At 46.0% G+C, this 24,139-nt stretch overlaps 1 protein-coding gene across 1 annotated transcript in view; it reads left to right on the plus strand.

Annotated features, from left to right (window-relative positions):
* The window catches only part of LAMC1 (laminin subunit gamma 1), a 67,863-nt gene extending 47,910 nt beyond the window's left edge, over nt 1-19,953 (plus strand). The window contains exons 5-28 of the mRNA XM_065674179.1: nt 94-282; nt 2,342-2,459; nt 2,562-2,660; nt 2,765-2,901; nt 3,854-3,976; nt 4,062-4,251; nt 4,517-4,629; nt 6,025-6,246; nt 6,335-6,523; nt 7,780-8,025; nt 8,356-8,509; nt 8,968-9,110; nt 9,829-10,007; nt 10,168-10,324; nt 12,175-12,380; nt 12,790-12,869; nt 13,170-13,307; nt 13,519-13,663; nt 14,245-14,394; nt 14,833-14,947; nt 15,304-15,503; nt 15,736-15,894; nt 16,407-16,506; nt 16,926-19,953. Of these exons, the coding sequence (XP_065530251.1) occupies nt 94-282; nt 2,342-2,459; nt 2,562-2,660; nt 2,765-2,901; nt 3,854-3,976; nt 4,062-4,251; nt 4,517-4,629; nt 6,025-6,246; nt 6,335-6,523; nt 7,780-8,025; nt 8,356-8,509; nt 8,968-9,110; nt 9,829-10,007; nt 10,168-10,324; nt 12,175-12,380; nt 12,790-12,869; nt 13,170-13,307; nt 13,519-13,663; nt 14,245-14,394; nt 14,833-14,947; nt 15,304-15,503; nt 15,736-15,894; nt 16,407-16,506; nt 16,926-17,182 (3,809 nt within the window). The 3' untranslated portion in view covers nt 17,183-19,953. The remainder of the gene's footprint in view (nt 1-93; nt 283-2,341; nt 2,460-2,561; nt 2,661-2,764; nt 2,902-3,853; nt 3,977-4,061; nt 4,252-4,516; nt 4,630-6,024; nt 6,247-6,334; nt 6,524-7,779; nt 8,026-8,355; nt 8,510-8,967; nt 9,111-9,828; nt 10,008-10,167; nt 10,325-12,174; nt 12,381-12,789; nt 12,870-13,169; nt 13,308-13,518; nt 13,664-14,244; nt 14,395-14,832; nt 14,948-15,303; nt 15,504-15,735; nt 15,895-16,406; nt 16,507-16,925) is intronic.
* Nucleotides 19,954-24,139: the final 4,186 nt, after the last annotated feature.

Here is a 24,139-nt window from a genome sequence, read left to right on the forward strand (position 1 = left end):
CTACAACTTTGCATCAAGCTTTTTGTAGTGGGTTTTGTGGCTGGGGTCAGACAGCCACACGTGTTGTTTCCTGATTGTACACTTCCTTTGCAGCTTGTGACTGCAACGGGAGGTCACAGGAGTGCTACTTTGACCCTGAGCTGTACCGCTCAACGGGCCACGGGGGCCACTGCACTGGCTGCTCGGATAACACCGATGGTGCCCACTGTGAAAGGTGCAGGGACAGCTTCTATCGACTAGGGAGTGAGGATGGATGTCTGCCCTGCAGTTGCAACCCAGTTGGTAAGTAATGGCAGCAAATGTTTCTGTTTGCAAGCTTCATGCACAAAAGCTAGCTCTTTTCTTGGTTATGCAGCTAACTGCAAAGTACAGGGTAAAGAGAGGGGTGTTTTGTTTGGCTTTCTTCTTTCTCCACCCCCCCATCATGTAGGAAATGTTTATTGGGTTTTATTTAGGTTTAAATTCTTCTTGGATCTAATTGCAGTTGGTGTGGTGGGGACAGATAGTTCACCTCTGTAGCATTTACTTTGTCAAATGTGTTCTGAAATAGATTTTATTTTGTAGTTTTGGTTTTATTCTGCTTCCCCACCACCACTGCATATGTGTAACCCTGGACACTCCCAGTACGAAAGAGCTCATTTAAATTCTTAATAAACAAGATGATGTGAGCGGGTATTTCTGGAAGTTGTTGAATTGTAGTGAACTTTAGATGCATCAGTTTCTCCTACTGCGTATCCAAGCACTATAAATACAATCTGTTGAAACCTTAAACACAAAAGGGTGTGGGACTGAGAAAAACAAAGTAAACTCAAAATATGTAGTTAGTCTCCTTTAAAAAAACTAAAAACATGAACAAAACCCACCCCATTAAAAAAAAAAAAAAAAAAAACAACAAAACAAAACCAACTAACAAACAGACAGGAAAATAAGCTAACAGAAAAAATTCTCATAGGAGAACAAATCTTCTGCTATCAGGGGAACCACTTGACCTGTATTGAGTGATCCCATAAGCTGTCAGCCCACAGCAAATAAGGGTGAAGGAGACAAAAGGGTAACAGATAGTAAGATACGATGTGATGTTCCAAAATAGGGTGGCTGGAATAAGTAATTGCTTGCAGCATACCCTAAAAGCAGCCAGCAAGAGGTCTGGCAGGGTATGTCTTCTGTCTAATTTGGTCTCACAGAGAGTTGTACAGTTGTGAAATTTTTGACCAAGAAAGGCCTCTTTCTTCCTCCATCTGCTCTCCCAGGTCCTTGTGTGGGACCTTGACAGGGCTGGTGTCATCTGAGATGGTCAAGAAGCAACAAGAGGTGACCTCCCGTCTTCAAGGACAAATTTCAAAGGGCATTATAACTTAGTCATCAGCTTGCATGCTGTGGCACACTGGCACCCAGAGCTTCCCCAGATAGGTTTAGATTGCTATTTTTTTGTCCTAAAACTGTATTTTCCTCAAATAATCATAAGTGGGACTGCAAAGTGGATTTGGCTGTATATGGTAAAGGTTTTGTGAGGTGTGTTCTGTCCAGCCCAGTCATCTTGCAACTTTTCACTTTGCTATAATCATCTGGTGTGGATTGAAGCAGAAAGAAACAACTATTTCTGCATATTAAAATACTTTTCTCCTGGTAGTTGACTCTCACACTGCTGACAGCTCCTAGGTTGCTAGCTACACCAGTGCCTGGGAAAAAGCATTTTGCCTGGCATGGATAAAAGAAATCTGCTGCTGCTTTTTGTGAAAATCCACACAGTGCTGAAGAAGATATTCTTCCAAAAATCAGAATTTTGCTGAAGAGTTTGTTAGGGCTGATAGTGGCACATGCAGCCTAGCTCCGAGGAGGGGATTTAGCTTTTTTAATCCAACTTGGGAATCGAGGGTGGAAATTGGTGTGTGAAAGGAGAGGAGAGGTCTCCCCTGGCAAACGGGAGATGGTGATTATGGGGAACACAAGGAATTCAGAGAATAAAGTCTTGGAAGTGGTACGTTGCAGGGTAAAACAGGCATGGAATTAGAGGCACGCAAAGGTAACATTGAGGATAGCACAGGAATAAGAACAAGAATGTGCTTAACTATACATAAAAAGGTTGGTTGGTAGGACCAACCAACTTAAAAGCTGAATATGGTTTGAAGGCTAGGTAACAATTCATTTCTCTAGAGCTGTTCGGGAAAAAATTCCTGTGAACTAGGGTCAGTCTTTAGGTAAGCTGTCACTTGTCAGTTTGAAGTTACGCTTCCCACTTTCTTTTCCCATATTTCTTGTCCATTTTGTAAAGCTGAAAAAAATTGCAGGCTAATATAGCTGAGTGTGTCTGCTGAGGTGCCTGTCCCTGCTTTCCTTGCAGGGTCCCTCAGCACGCAGTGTGATAGCTATGGCCAGTGCAGCTGCAAACCTGGTGTGATGGGTGATAAGTGTGACCGGTGCCAGCCAGGTTTCCACTCCCTCTCTGAAGCTGGATGCAGGTAAGCAGGACTGCAGCCGTCTAAAAGAAAAACTAGGCATCTTTTTTTAAAGTATTCTCTGAGTGGCTCTTAATGAGTTATCCTCTCTCCTGACTCTTTCAGGCCCTGTTCTTGTAACCTAGGTGGCAGCACAGGGGAATGCAATGTTGAGACAGGACGGTGTACGTGCAAGGAAAACGTTGAAGGCTTTCACTGCGAGAGGTAATTTTCTCTTCCCGTGGCTTTGTTTCAAGAATGAGAAACATTTGTTTGATGGCCTTGGGTATACACTAGGGAAATTAATTCTCTTTCCTTCACATCCTTAGATGCAAACCTGGATTTTTCAATCTGGATTCCTCCAATCCAAGGGGCTGTACTCCTTGCTTCTGTTTTGGGCACTCTTCAGTCTGCACCAATGCCATCGGCTACAGTATCTACAGCATCACCTCCAGCTTTCAGTTTGGTAAAGTTGAGCCTGCCTTTGTATTTTGAGTTGGGCTGTCAATCAAGTCAGAAGCAATAAAAATCCTGCTCCTTCCTCTCTGTGCCAAGATCCCAAACCTTAGGCAGACAGGTCCAGCATACCTCTTCGGAAATGCTGAATTACTTCTGAAGCTACTGAGAGCTTCCATGTCTGCAGCTCATGAATTCACAGCTCTGGCCTTGAGCACCCAGCCCTAATGCACACTTGTGCAGGTGCAAGTGGGAATTGCAAATATAAACCTCCTGCAGTTTGAGAGAAGTGCTGGCAAGAAGGCATTTCCTTGGTTTTAGAACTAAATCAGGAGTTTCTTACTGAGAGGATTTTAATCGCTTTAGATTTGGCATTTATGCGACTCTGAATAAACCACAGCTGTGTTTCTGACGGGTCTGTGAGCTCTGGAAAAATCTTTTTTTTTTTTTTTTTTTTTTTTAATTTTTTTTTATTTATTGTTTTTTTCTGCAGTTTCCTCTGTATGCATGTTTCTATACTGCATAGAATGCATAGAACGTCTTTTTAATTAAAATTCCACTGGAGAACAGTCCATACAAAGGCTGAAACTCTGATCAGGTCATAGAGGACTGCAGGTTTTCCTGTTCCCACTTAAGCTCTTTAGAAAAGAAGATTGGAGCAGCTAGTTGTCATGGGGTTCAAAATTCAGGGGGTTCAAGTCAGCACTCATGTTAGGGGCTTAAATTGGAAAATTCATAAAATCATAGAATAGTTTGCATTGGAAGGGACCTTAAAGGCCGTCTAGTTCCAACCCCAATATTTGCTATGTACATTCTTCTGCAGAGCTACTTTCTGAAGCCTATTAGTGCCAGTGTACAGACTGTACATTAGTTACACATGAGTGGTGTGCATTATGATGTGAGAAGTGTGTGCTAAGCTATGACTTCAAAGGGTGTTAATTCTTGCATATTTGATTTTCCAGGAGAGGATGAGTGGCGCGCTGAGCAGCGTGATGGCTCGGAAGTGTTACTCCAGTGGAGTGCGGAGACCCAGGATGTATCTGTTATCTCAGACAGCTACTTCCCCATATATTTTGTTGCACCACGTAGGTCGTTTGAGAAGCTAGACTTTATGCTGCTTATGCCCTTTTTTGTCTGTGTGCTAACTATAAGGATTTCTGCCCCTTTCAGGAAAGTTCTTGGGCAACCAGGTTTTGAGTTATGGGCAAAACCTGACCTTCTCCTTCCGTGTGGATAAACGGGACACACGCCTCTCAGCAGAGGATGTGGTGCTGGAAGGGGCTGGGCTGAGAGTGTCAGTGCCACTCATTGCCCAGGGCAACCCTTACCCCAGCGAGAACACACTGATCTACACCTTCAGGTGAGAGGACTCTCCAGACACCGTAGGAGCAGCTTAAACCAAGCCTGTGGTGCACCTGGCCTCTGAGCTGTTCAGAAAACAAACAGCACTAATTTAGCATGGAAAAGCGGTCTTAACAGGTTAATTTGAAGCTCGCTGTGTAGCAGCATTTCATAAGTGTACATGAATTATGTTGCAATAGCATACCACTGTTGAAAAGGGTGCTTTAAAAGAGCACAGCTGTTAACATCTGAAAGCTTTGCTGATGCTTGGCTCTTCTCCACAGGCTCCATGAGGCTACAGATTACCCATGGAGGCCTGCTCTTACGGCATTTGACTTCCAGAAGCTTCTCCACAACTTGACTTCCATCAAGATCCGTGGGACATACAGTGAGAGAAGTAAGCTGCTGAGCAGAACATCATGGAAAAGAGGGGCAGACTCATTCATCTAGTGCTTGGGTGGCTTTATTGTAGGGCCTGGTCTGGTTATTAATAGCTGTTATTATATAAATAATATATTTCTATAATATTATATTTATAGTTTTATAAAGACATCTTACTTGGCAAAGCCTGTGGCCATTACTTTTCACCTGCCCTTCCTGTGTAGCAGCTTCTCCCAAGCCTCCTGAATAGGACATGGGGAAGAAAGATACTGCCTTTGAGAATCTGGAAGCTGTGCCCACATCAGCTGCTGATTCTCTGCTTTCTAAACATGGAAGCTTTGCTGTGTTGCATAGCCAGTGTCCTCCAGATTGGTAGACATGCATAGCATGTAGTCCTGAAGGACATGGTAGGAGAGAGGTAGAGAGCTTGCAACATGGGCCTTGGTTTCTGCCACACTAGGAATGGTTAACATCCCCCCTGTTTCCTTGTCTTGCCTTGGCATGACAAGTGGGAAGGATGAGGTCTCAAAAGCACTGCCTGTGCTGAACTGAAGTGAAAATTTCTTGTGATGACAATTTATAAAAATGAGGCAAGAATTAGGAGCAGAAATATCTGGATCCTTGGGTATTGTGTGAAGAGAGTTTTTGCAGCAAGATGCAAAGGATGAATTTGCATTTGGGGAAGGTGGGAAAGCTGCAAGTGTTTCAGTAGAGGTGGCTCATAAAGGTGAATGTGGGGTTGTGAAATGGAGTGGAGGAAAGGTATGGAGCAAGCTGTCCCTTGTGTGCGGTAGCTGCTGCTAATGTGTGGGAGCTGAGGCTCTGCTCCATGCTCTGGAGCTGCTGCGGTGGTACATACACACTGCTTTAAGTTAAAAACCAGCTATGTTGTGTCCGGGCTCTGTTCTGTTCCGGGGAAGGGCCAGGGAGGAGAGGGGGGAGTGCTCAAATGCCAGATGAAGGAATGGCTTGAAGGGCATAGCTGAAGAGTTTGCCTCAAGGCATGGTTTGCAGATGCTGTCTTAGAGACAGTGTATTAAAATTGTTGGAGAGATGGTCTGTCTTCCCTAGAAAGACAGAAATTGGTTTTGGTATTTGATTTGGAAATGGAAACTATGTGTATGCAAAATGTAACTTAATTTAGCTGGCTGTACCTGCTCTTGTGCTATTCTCAGTATCTTCCGCTAGGTTGTGATTCTCAGCTTTCCTGCCCTGCACATGAGCTTTGTGAGCTACATTGCATTTTTTCCCATCTGTCTAAGCCTTCCTGTAGGATTTTTACTTCTTAATTCACCTTACCAACTGCAAGCATCCACCTGTCTGTCTCTTGTGCCATTCAGATGTATGTTTGGTGAAGTGGTGATGAGAGCCTTTGTTGTTACAAAGCATTACCCCTCTCGGTGCTTTCTAGGTGCTGGCCACCTGGATGATGTTACCATCACAAGTGCTCGTCCTGGACCTGGTGTGCCTGTGACCTGGGTGGAGAGCTGCTCCTGTCCAGCAGGATACGAGGGACAGTTCTGTGAGCGCTGCTCCCCTGGGTACCGGCGAGAGACACCAAGCCTTGGGCCCTACAGTCCCTGCGTGCCTTGCGCTTGCAATGGGCACAGTGAGACATGCGAACCAGAGACGGGTAAGAAGAGACAGTAAAGCAGGGAGCACCCTGGTTCTTCTTTCTGTATTGGATGATGGAACAAACTGCATGTCTTTCTTTATTCCAGGCATGTGCAATTGCAGGGATAACACGGCAGGGTCTCACTGTGAGAAGTGCACTGATGGGTATTATGGAGATGCAACAGCGGGCACAGCCTCAGACTGCCAGCCCTGCCCGTGCCCAGGTGGCTCCAGCTGTGCCATTGTGCCCCGCACAAAGGAGGTTGTGTGCACCAGCTGCCAAGCTGGCACTACAGGTGTGCTCCTACACAAGTAGTCTTTCTTTTTTCTTTTTTCCTCTTTTTTTTTTTTTCCCTGCATCCCATGTGCCTGTAGAAATATCTCCTGCCAGTTCCAGGGCTCTGACCCTCGGTAGTGCTGAAAGCTGCTGTTTCTTCTAGTTCAATTTCCTCTCCCTTCCTCAGCCCTATTTTGTGATGTGTGAGGCTCAGGGCTACCCGTGTTCTTTGTGACTGTCTCAAGAACAAAAGGGAAGCAAAGGCTTAATCTGTGCAAAGTCCGAACACTTCTGTGGTACGTAGTTAGAGCTGTGCTAGGTTCTAATAGAGCTGTTAATTGCACAGGATTGGGCAGAAAATAGGATAGATTTAAAAGAGCCAGGAAGGTGGGTCAGACTGAAATAAAATCAGAAGATGCAGTTTTGTCAGCCAGAGAGACACTGCAGGATGCTTGCATGAGAGGGCCAGTCTTTTATTCTGCCTGCAGAGCAAGGAAGCCTTAGGATGGTTGGCTAGCCTCTGTGCTTCTCTGCTGATTTGGTGCTTGGCATGGCAGAGTCCAAAGTGCAGAATACCTTTAAATGCTTGAAATGCTTAGGAAAGCCCCTGACAAAGCACAGAGGCAGTTTGTGGGGGTTCCCATGGATGCCATTGCTTCATGAGCCAAAGTGGAGTCCAGGGGGTCTATGTTCCCTGCAGCTCAGGTGTCAGTACAAGCTCATTTTTACTTGTGGATATGTGATTGTGCAGGAGTTCCCCTTATCTCCCACTGCCTTCTTGGGATGTAAGGGACAAGGTGAAGAGAAAAGAGGGTTTGTGTGTGCAAGAGCTGCCCAAGAAATGGAGCTTATAGCTGGCTGGGGAGGCCAAATCTACAGTAAGTGTAGGGAGTTGCTGAGTTGGATGGTTCAGTGGCTGCCTGTGGAGGTTTGGCAGATCTTGGCAGTGAGGCTTCCTGGAGCAGTGATGCCCTGTGGAGCTCTATCTGCTTGGACTCTTAACACCAAATTACAACAAATAGGTATGGCTTAAAGGAGCAGGAGAGAAAGAAGGAGCTGGAATAATTCGTAATACAAAATTCCAGTGAAAAAGTGGCTTAAACTTGGAGATGGGGAAGGATTTGTGTGTGGTTTTGTTCACCTTTCTGGTCTTAACAGAAGGATTAAAGGGAAGTAAGCTGGAGAGCTGACTTTCAAAAGGGGTTGCAAAGGGGGTTTGGGTGAGATGACAGCTAATGGCTTTCTGCTGCAGCACGTATTTGTGTTGCATCCCAGGCAAGAGGTGTGAGCTGTGTGATGATGCCTATTTTGGAGACCCACTGGGTGAAAATGGTGCTGTGAGGCCTTGCCGCCTCTGCCAGTGCAACGACAACATCGATCCCAATGCTGTGGGGAACTGTGATCGCCAGACAGGCGAGTGCCTCAAGTGCATCTACAACACTGCTGGCTTCTACTGTGACCGCTGCAAAGACGGCTTCTTTGGGAACCCCCTGGCCCCTGATCCTGCCGACAAGTGCAGAGGTGAGAACTGGTTCCTCTTGCATTTAAAAATGGTTTTGTCCCCGAGAGCTGCTGTTCCCTGTTTTGTTGTTAGCACACAATGTCAGACTGTTGTTGTTCATGCCTTTCAGCAGCGATGCGTGGCTTTATCCTGGTCCGCTGGTCCTAGCTTGCTAAAATGCTTGTGTTTGTGGGTGCTTACTGCCATCGAAGCAAAAACATTGTGCGATGCAGGGGCTGGGCTGTGCGTGTTTTGGATTCAGGCCTGTTCAGGGAGTGGCTAGCAGAGTACCAGCACCACAAGGGGCTTCTAACCTTCTGCATGTTTCTGTATCCCTTCTATTTTTGCAGCTTGTCACTGCAATCCGTATGGCACTGTGAATCAGCAGACGAGTTGCAATCAGGTGACTGGGCAGTGTGAGTGCCTGTCTCATGTCACTGGGAGGGACTGCAGTGCCTGTGAGCCTGGCTTCTTCAACCTCCAGAGTGGACGTGGCTGTGAGAGGTGATGTTCGCCTTGCGCTGGGGCAAAGAGCCTGGTTTTGGGGGGGTCTGTGCTTACTTTGTGCAGGAATGTGATGTTTGTCACAAGTAGGTGGTGTGCCTTGATGCTGCTATGGGTGGTTAAGGGCAGCAGTCAAGGAGCAGCTATGAAGGCTGTACAAAAAGCCTTACTTATAAATAGCTTTATAAATGGCTTTAAATCAGGATTTTAAATAGAAAAGTGCCACGTGACTGTCTGATTGCTGATAGCAGGGGCTTGTGGGTTCCTTTTTTAGTGCAGGCACCAAATGACTTTGCATGGTTCAAAGGCTCAGTGCCTCGCTCCTGCACTTGCACAAGAAGAAGAGTGTCTTTTGCCAAATGGAAACATTTTGCTCGCCTAGTTAGGGCTCCCCCAGAGAAGGACTTCACCCATTCGTCCTTCTGTGTCACTGTCTGACATGTGGTTGCCTCCCACAGGTGCAGCTGCCATGCACTGGGCTCCACCAATGGCCAGTGTGACATCCGAACAGGGCAGTGTGAGTGCCAGCCTGGTGTCACCGGCCAGCGTTGTGACAGATGTGAGGTCAACCACTTCGGCTTTGGCTCTGAAGGCTGTAAACGTAAGTCTGAGAGGCTGGAGCAGGGCAGGTGGGAAGGATGTTGCACAGCCAGCCTCGTCTTTATTTAACTCCTGTCTCTGGGAATGTACTCTCTCACCTTGCTCTTCATCACAGCAGAAGTTGGCACTTCTATGGCCACACTCTGCATGGTGAAATTTGATCTCTGTACAATAGTTTATCCCCTTTTTCTTATTTTTATAATGGGAGTAGGAAGAATTCCAGCTTACTAGATATGCACTTCTCTTCCATGTAAATGCATTCTATGGATCTTGTCCAGCAATAGTCCTGTTCCCCGATGTTAAATCTCTGCCCAGCTACTCTGCCAATGGCCTGAATATACAGATTCTGTCTTGAGGAGCAACAAACCTTTGTAAGCATGATAGAAAAACAGGATGATCCAAATTTTCCTCCTTGATACCCCTGCCTGTAAAGAGCAGAAAAATTACTGTAGTTGGTTACAGTGAGATGGGGTAGGAAATCATAATGCTTTGTGGGGGGAGGCAGCAGCAGCATTTTGAGCACATGCAGTGAATGTTGTGTCCAGCTAGATCTGCTGCCCTGTTGTTTGTAGAAGCGCCTGGAATAGGGCTCCAGCTGTGAGTTTGTGCCCTGTTGCTCTTGCAGGCATTTTGGAATGTTGAGGGTATGCTCTTCCCCTGTGGGTCTTAGGGTATTTCTGCCTCTCCTCCAGTCTGACTGAGGTTTAAATTCCCTGCAGCCTGCGACTGTGATCCCGAGGGTTCACGCTCTCTGCAGTGCCAGGAGAACGGTCACTGCGAATGCAAGGAGGGCTTCGTGGGAAGCCGCTGTGACCAGTGTGAGGAGAACTACTTCTACAACCGCTCGTGGCCAGGCTGCCAAGAGTGTCCAGCCTGCTACAGATTAGTGAAAGATAAGGTGAGACCCCAAACACCACTGTTGGTACCACTGGAGAAGGTGGCAATGTGCCTGCTTTTGCAGTGGCTTTTGTGTTTATGGTTGGCTGGTACCTCCTGAAAGCAGAGAGGTTCAAGGTGCTTTGCTCTGTGTTATAGCATTCCTCTGTCCTATCATCTAGGTGGTGGAGCAGCGTGAAAGGTTGCGGGAGCTGGAAAACCTCATAGCAAATCTGGGTACGGGAGACGAAACTGTAACTGATCAAGCCTTTGAAGAGAGATTGAAGCAGGCAGAAAGAGATGTTACGGAGTTGCTCCAGGAAGCACAAAACAGCAAAGGTGAGTTGACCTAAGCAGACATGGACCAACATGAAATGAGCTCTTTGCTTGATGTTCCTGTTCCCCTTGGACATAGGGTATTTAATTTCAAGTCTTTACTGTGCATCAGGATTGACAGCCATTTCATATAGCACTGAGACAGTGTATGTTATTATCAAAACAACAGTGGCTGTGCTTTTATCCCTGCTGTTCTCCCAGTGGTTTCTGTTGTAAATGCAAAGTGAAGATTTGCCTCTAGCTGTGTAGAGATGCAAGTCTTCTGTGTGTTACCCTCTGCTCCAGATGAAAAAGTGGTTTTAGTTACTTGCTAAACAAACGAAAGACTTCCCAATATACTTATTGGAAAGCCAAAAAAGTGCCAACTGCTATCCTGGGCAGCATCAAAAGAACCAGCAGGTCAAGGGAGGCAATTCTCTTCTACTCTGCTCTTGTGAGACCCCACCTGGAGTACTGTGTTCAACACTTTGGCCCCAATATAAGAAGGTCAGGGACTTGTTGGAGCAAGTCTAGAGGAGGACCACAAAGGTGAACACAGGACTGGAGTGAGCACATCTTTTCTAAAGACAAGCTGAGAGAGTTGGGGTTGTTCAGCCTGGAGAAGAGAAGGTTCCAGGGAGAACTTAAAGCAGCCTCCCAGTACCTAAACAGAGCCTAAAGAAAGCTGGAGAGGGACTTTTAAAAGAACAAGTAGTGATAGGACAAGGGGGGAATGGCTCTAAGCTGAAAGAGGGTAGATTAGATATTCGAATCATAGAACCAAGTGGGCTGGAAAAGACCTTTAAGATCATCAAGTCCAGCTGTTACCCCAGGACTGCCAAATCCACTACTCTTATCTCACTAGAGTGTGATAAAGTCTCCCCTCAGTCTCTTTCTCCAGGCTAAACAACCATAGTTGACTCAGTGACTCCTCATAAGACCCTTCACCAGCTTTGTTGCCTCTTCTCTGAGAGACAAGTTAAATGCAACAGAGGTTACCATTGCAAAAATCTCTGCACACCTGTAGCACTTACTTGTGTTTTTCTACTTGACACGTGGTTTGTAGTATGCTTCTAAAATATGTCAGATGTTCATGTTCAGTACTTGATGTGTGTTGCAAGGTCAAGGGAAAAAATCTTAATTTTGGAGGCCTGCAGGCTTCTGCTTGTACTTTATCCCCTAATAATGCTCTCACCTTTTCAAAGTAATTGCCAATGGTCATGAGGCATGTATCTGTGATTTTATGGCTCCATTAGTAAGATGCTGTTGTGGGGAGTTGCATGGTGGTCCAGAAATTTGGGGAAGTTTGGGGGGCTCATAGTTCCTACAGATTGGGGAACCAAGGCTCTATCCTGCCAGCTTTTGCCATCCCTTTGGTTCGGGGGGCAGATTGGGGTGGGTTTGGTATTCTGTGTATGGAGGCTGTGTCTGGCTCAGGAGTAGTCACCATTGCCTACAGTGGGCAATAATATACAGCCCCACTATTCCTCTGTCTCTGCTTAGCTTCTAGGAGTTAAGCTAAAGAGAATTTACAGAGCAGACGTTTCATATCTCTTGAGGAACAGCTCTGTTGTGTTCTTTAAGTCAATGATAGAGGTGAAACATGATTCTGGACACAAAACTCCGCATCAGAGTTGGTTCCAACACCCAGCAGGATTGTGGGCTTAGTACTTAATGACTTTTAATTTCTCAAATTTGGTGTGCATTCTGATGATGACTTTGATCTCAAGCTGACTGACTTGTGAAATGGCTTTGCTGGTTATGTTTCAGTAGGGGATTAACTTACCAACGTGTTGCCTGCAGAGGTAAGCTGCTGCTCCAGCTTCTTTTCCTGCTGTAGTTAATTTTGCTGCTGCTTGTATCATGTGTTTCAGATGTAGATCAGGGCCTCATGGATCGTCTCAAAGACATTAACAGCACGCTAACGAGCCAGCTCAACAGGCTGAGGAACATCCAGGGCACAGTGCAGGAGACAGAAAATCTGGCGGAGCAAGCCAGGGTGCGGGTGGAGGACACTGAGGACCTGATAAGCTTAGCTTCTGATATGCTTGAGAAGGCAAAGATGGCAGCTGACAATGTGGTGAGTGTGCTGGCAAGTTCCCAAGTGATGAGGAGAGGGCCTTTCCTTTCTGTGCCCTCCGGTGTATTTCTCTGCTTGTTCTCTCTCTCATATAGCAAATTTGCTATGGAAATATCTTCCTCCCTAACCAAGATCACGGGAAATAAATAAATGACGATCCCAGTGTCTGTCATAGGTTGTATCTTATCTCCTGCTCAAAGAAACCAGCATAAGAACTCCTAAATAAATATTGGCACCTCTGTTTTTGAGGGGCAACCATTGATGGAAACTGTATGGGCTTAAGAAAAAAAATACAGAGAAATTAGAAGTAGGTTAGACACATCTCTAAGCGCTTAGATCATGACAGTAAATACAAGAAAAGATTAATAAAAGATAAAGAAGAGCTTTAAGATTTTTTTTTTTTTTTCAGTCCATTACACCTCCAGAGTCAAGTGGGGACCCTAACAACATGACTCTATTGGCAGAAGAGGCCCGTAAGCTGGCTGAAAGGTAGGCTGTGGCAAGACATGCTCCTCACAGGCTGCATCAGGACCCTGCTCTTCCTTGCAAAACCAAAATTTTATTTGCTTGGTATGAAACAGTCTCTTACTTTTCTGAGTCAGAGACTTGCACTGTGGATGCTCAAACAGCATCTTCTGTTGCAGATGTTTCAGTGTCTTCTGTATGCAAATCTGGGTGAAGGATGGAAAAATAAGAATAAAAGCTGGGAGAGAAAAATCTGGAAGAGAGGATGAAAACCACTGGCTGACAATTCTAATGGCATTATTTTTCCTCTGTAATCTTGTTCAGACACAAAAAAGAAGCTGATGAGATTGTTCGCATAGCTAAGGCAGCAAATGATACTTCCACAGAAGCATATCAGCTGCTGCTGAAGACCCTGGCTGGTGAAAACCAAACTGCAAATGACATTGATGAGCTCAACCAGAAGTGAGTCAGTACCATAAAATTGTTTTTATTTCCTGGCTTTAGAGCAGTGCTTAAAATGAAGACATCCTCTGTAGTATTTTATGCTTTGGATTTTGTGAGACTTGTCTTTCAATTTCATAGCTTCCCTACTCAATCAGTAAGTTCAGTTCTACCAAAAAAAAAAAAAAAGTAACTGGATCCTTGGGTTTTTTGTTTTTTTTTTTTTTTTTAGGTATAATCAGGCAAGGAACATTTCTCGAGACCTAGAGAAGCAGGCCAGCAAAGTGCTTGCAGAGGCAGAGGAAGCTGGAAACAGAGCCCTGCAGATCTACGCTAATCTCACCAGTCTACCTACTGTGGATTCCACAGGGCTAGAGGTATGTGTAGAAAGCATCATGCACAACATTTTCTAAAGATCAATGAGGAGAAGCATTACAGCAGTGTGCTAGGTTGCTGACATAACCTTGCTTGTGCTTTGCTAATGTTTCTCTGCATAGAAACAGTCTGTGAAAGTTTTATCTAACTAGGCATGATCCAGACTTGGGCATTTCAGCTTTTATGCAGGAGATGTGTGTGCAGGAAACGACATACATAACTTCCCTACATCCTCCCGATCTCTGAAGGACAAAAAAAATGAGCGAACTGTTATTTGCTAAATATCTTGGCTTGAACAGAGAAGTGAAAAAAGTTCAGTTCACTCTGAAGCCTGCCGAACTGCTCCCTCTTATGTGCAGTAAAGCTTCTTGCGCACAAAACTGTGCAACATCCATCCTTCATTGCACAGACCCTCATGGTATTCAGAGCTTTGAAGGCAAAGTTACAACTGTAGTTGTAAGAGATGGGTACCCATCATAGCTTCTGCCTGTTTGACCATTAGAAACTATTCTGTGTTTCACCACCTGTTCAGGAATTCTCTAACATTCAGGATTCTGCATTTGTTTCTGATCTCCACCTGCAGAATGAAGCAAATAAGATCAAGAAGGAAGCGGAGGAGTTAGATCAACTAATTGCCAGGAAGCTAAAAGATTATGAGGATTTGAGAGAAGACATGAAAGGAAAGGAGCTGGAAGTAAAGAACCTCTTGGAGAAAGGGAAGACGGAGCAGCAGGTCAGTTCTGTTTTGTGTGCAGGCTTTTGTTCCTGGAAGAAAAAAAAAAAAGGAAAACGAGTAACTGGCCAGGTACAAAAGATCTGGTCTTATTCAGTCTTGGTGCTGAATATAACTTACAAGAATACTGAAGAATGGCCCCAGAAAGGAGATGCAAAAAGCTGGTAAAACCAATGGCATTGCGGCTATATGAGAGAATAGAGGATGTTTGTCAGGTGTAGTGTTGTCTTTGTATTCGGAACAGTATTCCAAAAGTACCTAAGTTTGCCTGGTTTCAGAGGAAGCATTGCCACTCAGGGATGGACACTGTTTGTTACGGCATTGGTGTTTCAGGCTGACTAATGCTAAATGGTACACCTAGATGGTTCTCCTTCAAAAAGTAAGAAATGTTAATGTAAGAAATGTATCAGAATGTTGCTACATGTCATGTCTCCTTAGACTGCAGACCAGCTTTTGGCTCGAGCAGATGCAGCGAAAGCCCTGGCTGAAGAAGCTGCTCGAAAGGGCAATGGCACACTGCAGGAGGCTAATACCATTCTCAGCAACCTGAAAGGTAAAGAGAAAACACTTGCAGTGGATCCTTCAACCCCTATGTGACATGTAACTTGGCAAGTGACAAGTATCTTGGTTAAATGGGCCGTGCTGTGGCCAGTACCTGAGTTGGTGTGTTCTTTTGGCTTTTTTCTTTAAAGAAAAAAATTAATAAAAGACTGGAAACCTCCTTCTAAGTTCCTTATTTAGGGTCATAAGATGTGTAGTAGGGAGAATTGAAGTGTATATCCCACCATAACCCCGGTTTGCTCTTTGTCCCTCTGATGTCAAGGTGATGAAGTGGAGGTAGCTTGGTCAAAGCAGCATCCCAAGTCCCTTCAGGACCAAGTGATAAGGATGTGTTTTGCCCTTTCTTAGATTTTGATAAGCGGGTGAATGACAACAAGACGGCAGCTGAGGAAGCTCTGAAAAAGATTCCTGCCATTACCCAGACCATTGCTGAAGCCAACAATAAAACACGCCAGGCAGAGCTGGCGCTTGGCAATGCTGCTGCTGATGCCCGCGAAGCCAAGGCTAAAGCAAATGATGCTGAGAAAATTGCTGGTACTGTTCAGAAGGTGAGTTCTTTGCAGTTCTGAGCCCACCCTCCTGAGATACTGGTATGTAGCTGTGTAAACTTTTCTATTCCAGTATTTCATGGTGAGCCCCACATGCTTTCTGCTGTATTCCCCACTAGGGAATGCAAAATGTGGCATGGTAGGAAATTGGTGACCTTTTGATGAAAAGGATTGAAGGAGGTTCTGCACCTTCACTGCCTTTTCCCATCCTGTTCCCCATGGTTGTTTGTAGAATGCTGCTGCTACCAAAGCCGAAGCTGACAAGACTTTTGCTGATGTGACGGGGCTGGCCAGGGAAGTGGATGACATGATGAAGCAACTACAGGATGCAGAAAAAGAGCTGAAGCGGAAGCAAGATGATGCTGAGCAGGATATGATGATGGCAGGCATGGTAAGTAATGCTGGCAGGTGGCTGCAATGGTAAGAAACTTCGTTGTCCCTGCTGACTTAGCGATGCAGTTTTTTCTCCTGCAAAGACAGCAGTGGGTCCAGCCAGTATTCAAACTCTTCCAATTTTTAAGTGGTATTGAAAATGTGAGGTGACCAAAGGAGTTCTTCTGATGGCATTTAGCATAGATTCCCTTCTGCAATTCGAGTGACAGTTTTCTTTATGCAACATTTTTATTTTGATCAAAACCTGACCGTAGCCCTATTGACTGCTCTGACTTTTCCTGCAAAATCCTGCTCAGTTATCAGGGATCGCCATCCTGAAATAATCCGCAAATATTATTTGAAGGTCATTGGTCTTCACCAGCACCGTGTTAAAGATGTCAGTGCAGGAATGTTATCCTAGAGAGAGGAGCCAGGGATTTGTGTAACTTAACTGCTTGGGCAGACCTGTGAAGAGGAGAGGCAACAGCCTTTTTTGTGCTCTCATTTATTTTTCTTTTATAAATTCTGCAGGCCTCACAGGCTGCCCAGGAGGCAGAAGACAACGCAAGAAAAGCAAAGAACTCTGTGAACAGTTTGCTTTCTGTCATTAACGATCTGCTGGATCAGTTAGGTAAGACTGTCCTTAATATGCTGTCTGCCTTTGAGTGTTTCCGTGATGCGGCACTCCCAGTAGGTGGCGTGCTGCTGGCTTCCCTGACTGCTGTGCAAGGAATTGAATGAACTTCTAGAAACGGTGTTTGCGTGTTTTTGTCAAGGATTTTGGTTTGGAGTTGTTTGTTCTTTCCTTTCCTTGATTAGCCTCAAAGGTCTGAATACTGAACAATGTTCAGTACCGCTTTATCTGCAAGCCAAGGACTTTTTTTGAGGCACTGAGGGTGTAATCTGTATGGTTGGTGCTGTTTTAAATGCTGTTTCTAATGCAGAGAGAGCCTGATGGAGGTCTCTGAGTGGGCTAAGCTGTGTAAGCTTCCACAACTAAAGCGTCAAAACTTTGTTAATGGACTTCACTATTTGCTTCTGGCTTTTCAGGGCAACTGGAGACAGTGGACTTGAACAAACTGAATGAAATTGAGGGTACCCTGAACAGTGCCAAAGACCAGATGAAAGATAGTGACCTGGACCAGAAAGTGTCTTTTCTTGAAAGAGAAGCCAGGAAACAAGATGATGCAATACAGGCTTACAACAGGGACATTGAAGAGATCCTGAAGGACATTAGCAACCTGGAAGACATCAAGAAGACTTTACCATCTGGCTGTTTTAACACCCCGTCCATTGAAAAACCCTAAGGGTGCACTGGGGGTGGGGGGTATTCCCCTGGTGAGCGGTGGAGCGGTGGTTTGGCTATGGAGTGCCTTAACACACATTACCTTCTTCCAGTACCCAACTCTTTGCTGCTCGCAGCCGCTGTTTTCTTTTCAAATCAGGATAAGTTGAAAGATTTTTTTTTTATTTTTATTTTTTTTTTGAGAAGCAAATTAAATATCCGTCTTTGGGCATCAAAGGGCTTTTTTTATATAGATTGTTTTCCTGAGCACTCCGCCTTTGCCCCTTTCTCAGACAGTTTCCCTTTGATTAGTGCAAGGATGGGAGATGCTCTGGACTCTTTATACTGTGGTTCAGAAATAACCATGTGAGCTGTATACAGCAAGGCAAAACTAACCCCACTTTCTCTCCTCTCTTCTCCCCTCAACTGTAAAGTCCTTGGTCCCAGAGCTCTCTGTCCCTATGAAGGAAGGGGATGGCTACCAAAGTATTACTGTAATGGCCAGTATAGCTGCACTCATTCAGATTCCTCTTCCCACCTTCTAACCCTGTGAATTTTTTTTTTATTGATAACTAGCGGCCAATCTGACAGCATTGGTAGCCTTTGACAAAACAGCTGAAGCCTCTTTCTGAAATGCTGTCTGTGATGATGCATTTCTCTGAGAAAAACACAGTCTCTGAGAGGAGTTTTTTTGGGAAGATGGGATACTGGTGGAGTAGTAGGTCTTTACTGGGGGAGTAGTAGGTCTTTACTGATGGGTCTTGCCTTCCCCACTCCTGGTGTGGGGAGAAGTTCTGGGTCTGGTCTGTAAGCAGCCACCTGCCGGGTAGTCCAGGCTTGGGAGTGTGGAAGCCGTGAGCTGTGTTCCCATCTGTAGGTGTTGCTACTGAATTACCAGAGGATCTGTTTTTCTGGGTTATGAATGTCGGATTGACAGATCACTTAGTTCAAGCAGGAAAAGGCTTACTGAAGAGAAGAAGCTGCCATCAGAGAGCTCCAACAGCTGCACTGGCCTTCGTGCTGAATGTCTTTGGGTGGGGAAGGAAGAGGGCGTGCAAGTGGAAATGAAAAGGTCTTTCTCCCCATCTTTTTCCTGAAGGACAGTGGCATTTTTGTCTCTTGGCATTGCTCTTACTTTTTCCCTGCTTTTAAGCTGGCAGAAGGAGCTGGAGATTACCAGTGCACTCCTTTCTTTTTGTCTACTGATCTCCCAGTCACCATAAAGCCACTGCAGCACAGGGACTTCAGGCCAGGCTCAGGTGGCAGGTCTGCCTTTCACACCGCTACCGTTGCCTCCCCAGTAGGCTCCCAGTAGGCTCCCTCCATAGGTAGTGCCTCCCAGCTGCTTACTGGTGCTGGGTGGGAGCAGCGGGGAGCCCCTCACTCCTTCTCTGAGATGAGAGCATTCTCTGTGGCTTCCTTTTTGCCTCCAGCCTGGCATCCCTCCCCCCTTCCGTGAGATCCAGTATATATCTATCCTTAAACACTATGCAACTTTGTACGTTTGCGTAGCGGGGAAGAAATTATTATCTGACACACACTGGTGCTATTAATTATTTCAAATTTATATTTTTTGTGTGAATGTGATTTTTTTTTTCTGTTTTTATCATGATTATAGTGTGAGGAAGTCTCTCGTGTGTGTGTATGTGTGTGTAAATATACTCAGCCATATTTCCAGAGTGGCACAGCCTGGCCTCCTCTATGTTCTTTCCCTTATAGCCACTGGGGTGCGTGCACTGTATTATCGCTCCTGTCCATGTTATTCCCTTAGAGCTCAGTGTTTCTCCTAGCTGAGCTCCTGCATTCTTACCTCTCCTGTATCCTCAGCACCCATAGGGGCATCAGCAATAACCACTTCGCCTGTAGGGTGGATGATTTCTAGCCCTCCCTCCAAAGCCATTGTTGTTGCATGGCGCACCCTGTTCTGCATCCCTTGTCCCCAGGGTTGCTGTGCCAGGAGCAGAGCAGGGGCTCTGGCTTTGCAGCTGGGCTTGTAAGGAGCTGTAGCACTGTTGGGAGACCGGACCCAGCATTGAGGTAGTTGGAGAGCTGGATCTGGGGATATCTTGATACCACTGTGTGATGCGGAGGGCTTGGTGCACCCTTGGGAATGGCGCTGCTGGGCAGGGGTCATTCCTAGCAAACCCCACATTGCTCTTGTACCCCTTCTCTTAAAGATTCTTACAACTTAACAGCTGGGGATTTCCCCCTGCCTGCAAACATACCTAATACCTGGAGGAGAGCTTACCTGTGCTTACCCACGTGTGGGACACTTGATGTCAGTGTCTTGGCTGGCTGCTCTTGACAGATGGCTGGTTGTAACCGCGTCACCTCTCTGCCAAGGCTGTGAGAAGAGCAGGTGCGAAGATGCACGCATGCCCTGGCTGACCTCAGGCCTAAGGTTTCCTGCTTTCTTCTCTTACCTTTTTTTCCCCTTAAGCTGTTTTTAACAGAATTTTATTTTTAAATAAAAAAAAAAATCTTTATAAGCGATCTCTTAATCACTACTGCATTACAGCCATTATTCAGTGTATAAGTCCAGTTATTTCTTAACGTAATGTGATGATGCAACAGCTGCTGGTGGAGTGCTAGATGTCATGGGCAACGTGTGACAGTCCCTTCATCACCTTATTCCTGACTGTGGCCCCCTCATTATGTGCCTTCACTCCAGCTTTTTGCCTTAATCTGTGGTCTTGCTGTCTGGGGCGGTGAACAAAATGCAACACTTGCAGTTTTTATGTATAAAACAGTATTTCTTATTTATAATAAAGTCTGAATATTTGTAACCCCTTATACCTTGGCATTCTTTTGAGCATTGCTTTTTTTGGGGGGTGGTGTTAATGAGGATGTCTGACAATTGTGAGATTTGCCTAGTTAGATGAGCTGGATTGGGGTGGGAGAAAAGGAAAAGTACTTACGTGATGGACTGCAGATGGCCACAGTGATCATGGTTTCTCCCCATGTCCATTGCTGTATTGCCATGACTACAATGAATTTTATGGTGCTGGTTTTCCAGGCCTTGAAAAAAATACAATGATGTTGGTGCTGATGCTGTTGGAGCTACAATGTCCTGGGAAGCCCTGGGGAAGCGGTGGGCTGTTTCTTCAGAGCATAAGGGTAAAATCCTTTCTACTTTCAGCCAAACACACGGATGGGGCTCCTGAGAATTGAAACAATAGCCCTAACTAAAGAAGATGAAGTTTCTCTACTGGGAACTACCATAAGTTGGTGTACTCAGTGTTGTTCTATGGGTCCTGTCTGCCAGAGATTGGGATAAATCTTATTCCCGAGTTAAGCAAGTGTTTAATGTCAGAACAGATGACTGTGATAACAGACTAGGCAGTTCTGCAATCACACCTCTCACAGCTGCACACAGGATTCCTTTAGTTTTCTCAGTAGAAGAAAATGCACATTAATCTCACTAATTTTCACCAGAGCTGATCCTGTGTCAATTTGCAAGTTTATTATTTCTTATATTTCCATTTTTCTAGCTTCAGCTTTTTGTTCTTTGTTCTTCAACTTTAATTGCCACTAATGCATTTGTTGTCAAAAAAACCCTTTATTTTTCAGAGGTTTTTTTTGCTTGATTCTGTGGGTTTGGTGTTTTTTGTTTACTTGTTTGGGTTTTTTGTTTGGGGTTTTGCCAACATTGCTGTTGAGCAGATCCCAGCTGGTAAAACCCATCTCATCTTTCAGCTGGACTGTAGGTAGCAGTGGGGGAGCAGAGAGTTGGGTACTGCTGGGAGCAACAGCTTGGAGGACGCAGCTCTAGCATGTCCGTGTGGATCTGAGGAAGGAGAAGTGGGACATACAGCTGTCATGCTGAGCTGGCAGTGCCCTGTGCTCCCCATCTATAGCCGTGGTGCCTTAGACCACATTCTGGTTAATCTTTCTAGTTAACTGCTGGACCAGCACCTTCAGTGGGTCCACACCTGACAAACATCAGCAGTGCCATGTAAAAACAAAATCCCATGGAGGTGCCCAGCGAAACCCAGCAGAGGTGGGACAGCAGTGCCTTCTTCCCTCACCTCTGTGTGTCTGTCTGTCTTGCTCCCTTGCTGGTACAGGCAGGGCATAGGCAAGGCAAGGCCAGACATGAGAGCACTTCCTTGCTGCACTGCTACTGGTGCCGTGCCCCGCTTGCTCGCTACCACTGCTGCTGCTGTGACCTGGGCAGGGCAGTGCACCCGTATGTCCCACTGCCTGACTCTGCCTGGATGATATCTGTTCCAGTGTCCCTGATGGGCAGGAGGAGTTTGGCCACCCCTGAGCAAGGGCTGTCCGCAGGTGTCTAACTGCCTCTAGACCCACCAAAACCAGCCATAAACCCAAAATGCACCAGAGGGAAGCCCATGTGTTCCTGAGCAAGGAGGAGGTATGTGCTTCCCCCCCCCCCCCCCCCCCCAATGATCAACTGATAATATCACTGTGCTTTAAATCCTGGGTTAAAAACAGATTGTCCGTGTGGGAATAGTGTTGTGTCAAGGTAACACCTCCACGCACTCATGGGGAAGGTGGCTTGACATGCTGGCCCTAAGCCTGCTTTGAGAAGCCTAGGACACCAAACTGGCAGAGGGGGGACTGAAGTCCAGGCTTGATTGCTGTGCTGTGCATTTGGTAATACTGGTGTGGTAGGACCCCTGATTTTCCATGCCGGGGAAGTCATGGCTGGCAGGATAGAGGTCTGCTGCCAGACTGAAGGAGAAACTCCTCAGGCTCAAAGAAGCTGGTGGTAAGTGGGTGTGTGCATGTGGTGGCAAGAACAGTGGGCAAGCAAACAGGGAATAGCTTGAGATAAGCCACTCAACAAACCCTGAAGGAGAAGCAAAGGTTGCCTGCAGAAGCAGCCCAGGGCTGAAGGTACAGGAGGATGTTGCAGCTCATAAGATTCCTTGCAGAGGGTGGCTTAGGGGTGTTGGGGATGAGCTGGGCTGCAAGGATATGTATGATGTCCTGAGGTGGTTTATCTACCATGAGCGACCAAAACAGGTTTTCTCACTTAGTTACACCAGTAAAACAATAAAAGAGCTATTACTCTAGGGCTTTCACACATCCATCACTTGCCACTGGCGATCACTAGTGAAATTCAGGTTATTATGTGGATTCAGACTATCTTTGGAGTGATAAATTCTGCCATGGCCATGTCCTCAAGGACTGATAAACCTGCTAGCCACTGTGATAGTCTCCTTGCAGTAGTAGCTTGCTTAGTTCCATTATGAAGAGTGAGCATAGGACATCGTCACAAGGACTCCTTATGTTGCAAATTAAAAGAGCCGGGTTCTCTAGTGAAGAAATACTGATTCATTGCAGTGTCTGATGAGCACCACTACTCTTCATGCCTCCCATTGCTTATGCTTCTGCTCACTCTCAAAGGTAAGACTTCTGTTAACTGTGTTTGTACAACACCTTTTCTAAATGCTGCTGCCGAAGCAATGGGTTGCAATAGGCAACGCTTGCTCTGTGGAGGGTGGTGGGCATCTGTTTGTTCCAGCTCTGGTGTGTTTAGAAAATCAGGGCTCCAGAAAATACTTTTTTTTTTATAGTTTCATTGCATACATTCATGTGGCTTTCAGAGGTGATCTTGAAGAATGGTGGAAGGATGACAAGGTAAAAGTAACCTAAGCAAATATGCAAAAATGACTGGTGAGAGAGCTGGGTGAGTTCCTTGTTTGCACAAGTGAAGTAAGAAGTGGGGTGGTAACAGCGAAATAGAAGGGAAAATACCGAGGAACCACATCAGCGAAAACTTTCCTGATGGTCAGAACTGGTCTTCAAAGACAGAAATCAGCCAAGGACTTGGACTGGGCAAGGTCCAAGGGAATTGCTGTACTGACAGTGCTGCTGAAGGATATGAGTTTCCTGAGCAGAGGGGTGTCAGTGGGTAGGAAGGATGGAGCAGAGGTGTTTGGGGCAAACAATATACTTTAGAGCAGAAGGGATTAAGTGTTTCTTTAGAGGAATACTCAGACCCTAAGAGCTGCCAAATTGTTGCGAACACTGAAAGTGGCTTCATCTCACCCTTAAAAAGAAAATACAAAATCAGATATGACAACCTTGGGTGCCAAACCCCAGCATGCCACCAGCATGTTCATAAAGCTGCCTTTGTTGGTGTGAACTGTAATAAGATCCAGTATGTGAAATTAAGAGGAAACAGCCTGTTTATAGAAGAGTGTTGACTCAGTCAGTGGAGGCAGGTGAGCTTTGTGGAGATACGGTGAATTCGGTCTGGCTGCACCCATGAGATCACCAGGCGCGGCGGAGGAAAGCCCTCTGAGTCAGCTCCAGGTGCAGGACTGTCTGGAGGCTGTTGGGCAGCGTCAGAGACAAAGATGTTAAATGTTAATCACCTGAGGTTTGTTAGCTCTGGAAGGAGCAGATTATCAGCACCCGTTGTGTTGTGTTTCAGACCCTAATGCAGAAAGTGACCTGAAAGGCAACTTGTCTTAGATGGGGGTACAAATCTGTTAGATGCCTTCACTCTATGTAAAGATGTTCATGGACCACTTGCGGTCATTTGTGACAGTAGGTGTCCCATGACGGTAAGTAAGGGAGTAAAAGCAGACAAATGTGATGATTCTGGGCCTCCACCCTCCAATCTGGGGATTTCCTGAACTTGATGCTTGCCTCATAAATCCCAATAGACCTGCTTTCGGAGTACATATCTAAGCTGTCCTTGGGGTCTTCTTCACCCCCAGCAGCCGTTTGCTCTGGGTCCTCCTGGTCCCTTCTGGCTAGTTTTGAGCTGCGCTCTTGCAGGTTGGCTGTCTGGACCGGGTGAGCAGGCAGTCCCCGTGCACCCTCCCGGGCTTCCCATGAGCTCATCGTGTTCCAGTTAGCTCCCTGCAAGCCGCCTGCATGCCCGGGCAGCCCGATCTCCGCCGCCAGCGCGGTGCCCTGCCCTTGGAGGCAGCGGGAGGGGCTGGGATGGAGCTCTGGCGCGGGACGGGCAGGAGGGGTGCCCGCAGGGGCCGCGGTTTCT

This window comes from Lathamus discolor, chromosome 3 (genome assembly GCF_037157495.1).
Source record: "Lathamus discolor isolate bLatDis1 chromosome 3, bLatDis1.hap1, whole genome shotgun sequence".
NCBI classification, from domain to species: domain Eukaryota; kingdom Metazoa; phylum Chordata; class Aves; order Psittaciformes; family Psittacidae; genus Lathamus; species Lathamus discolor.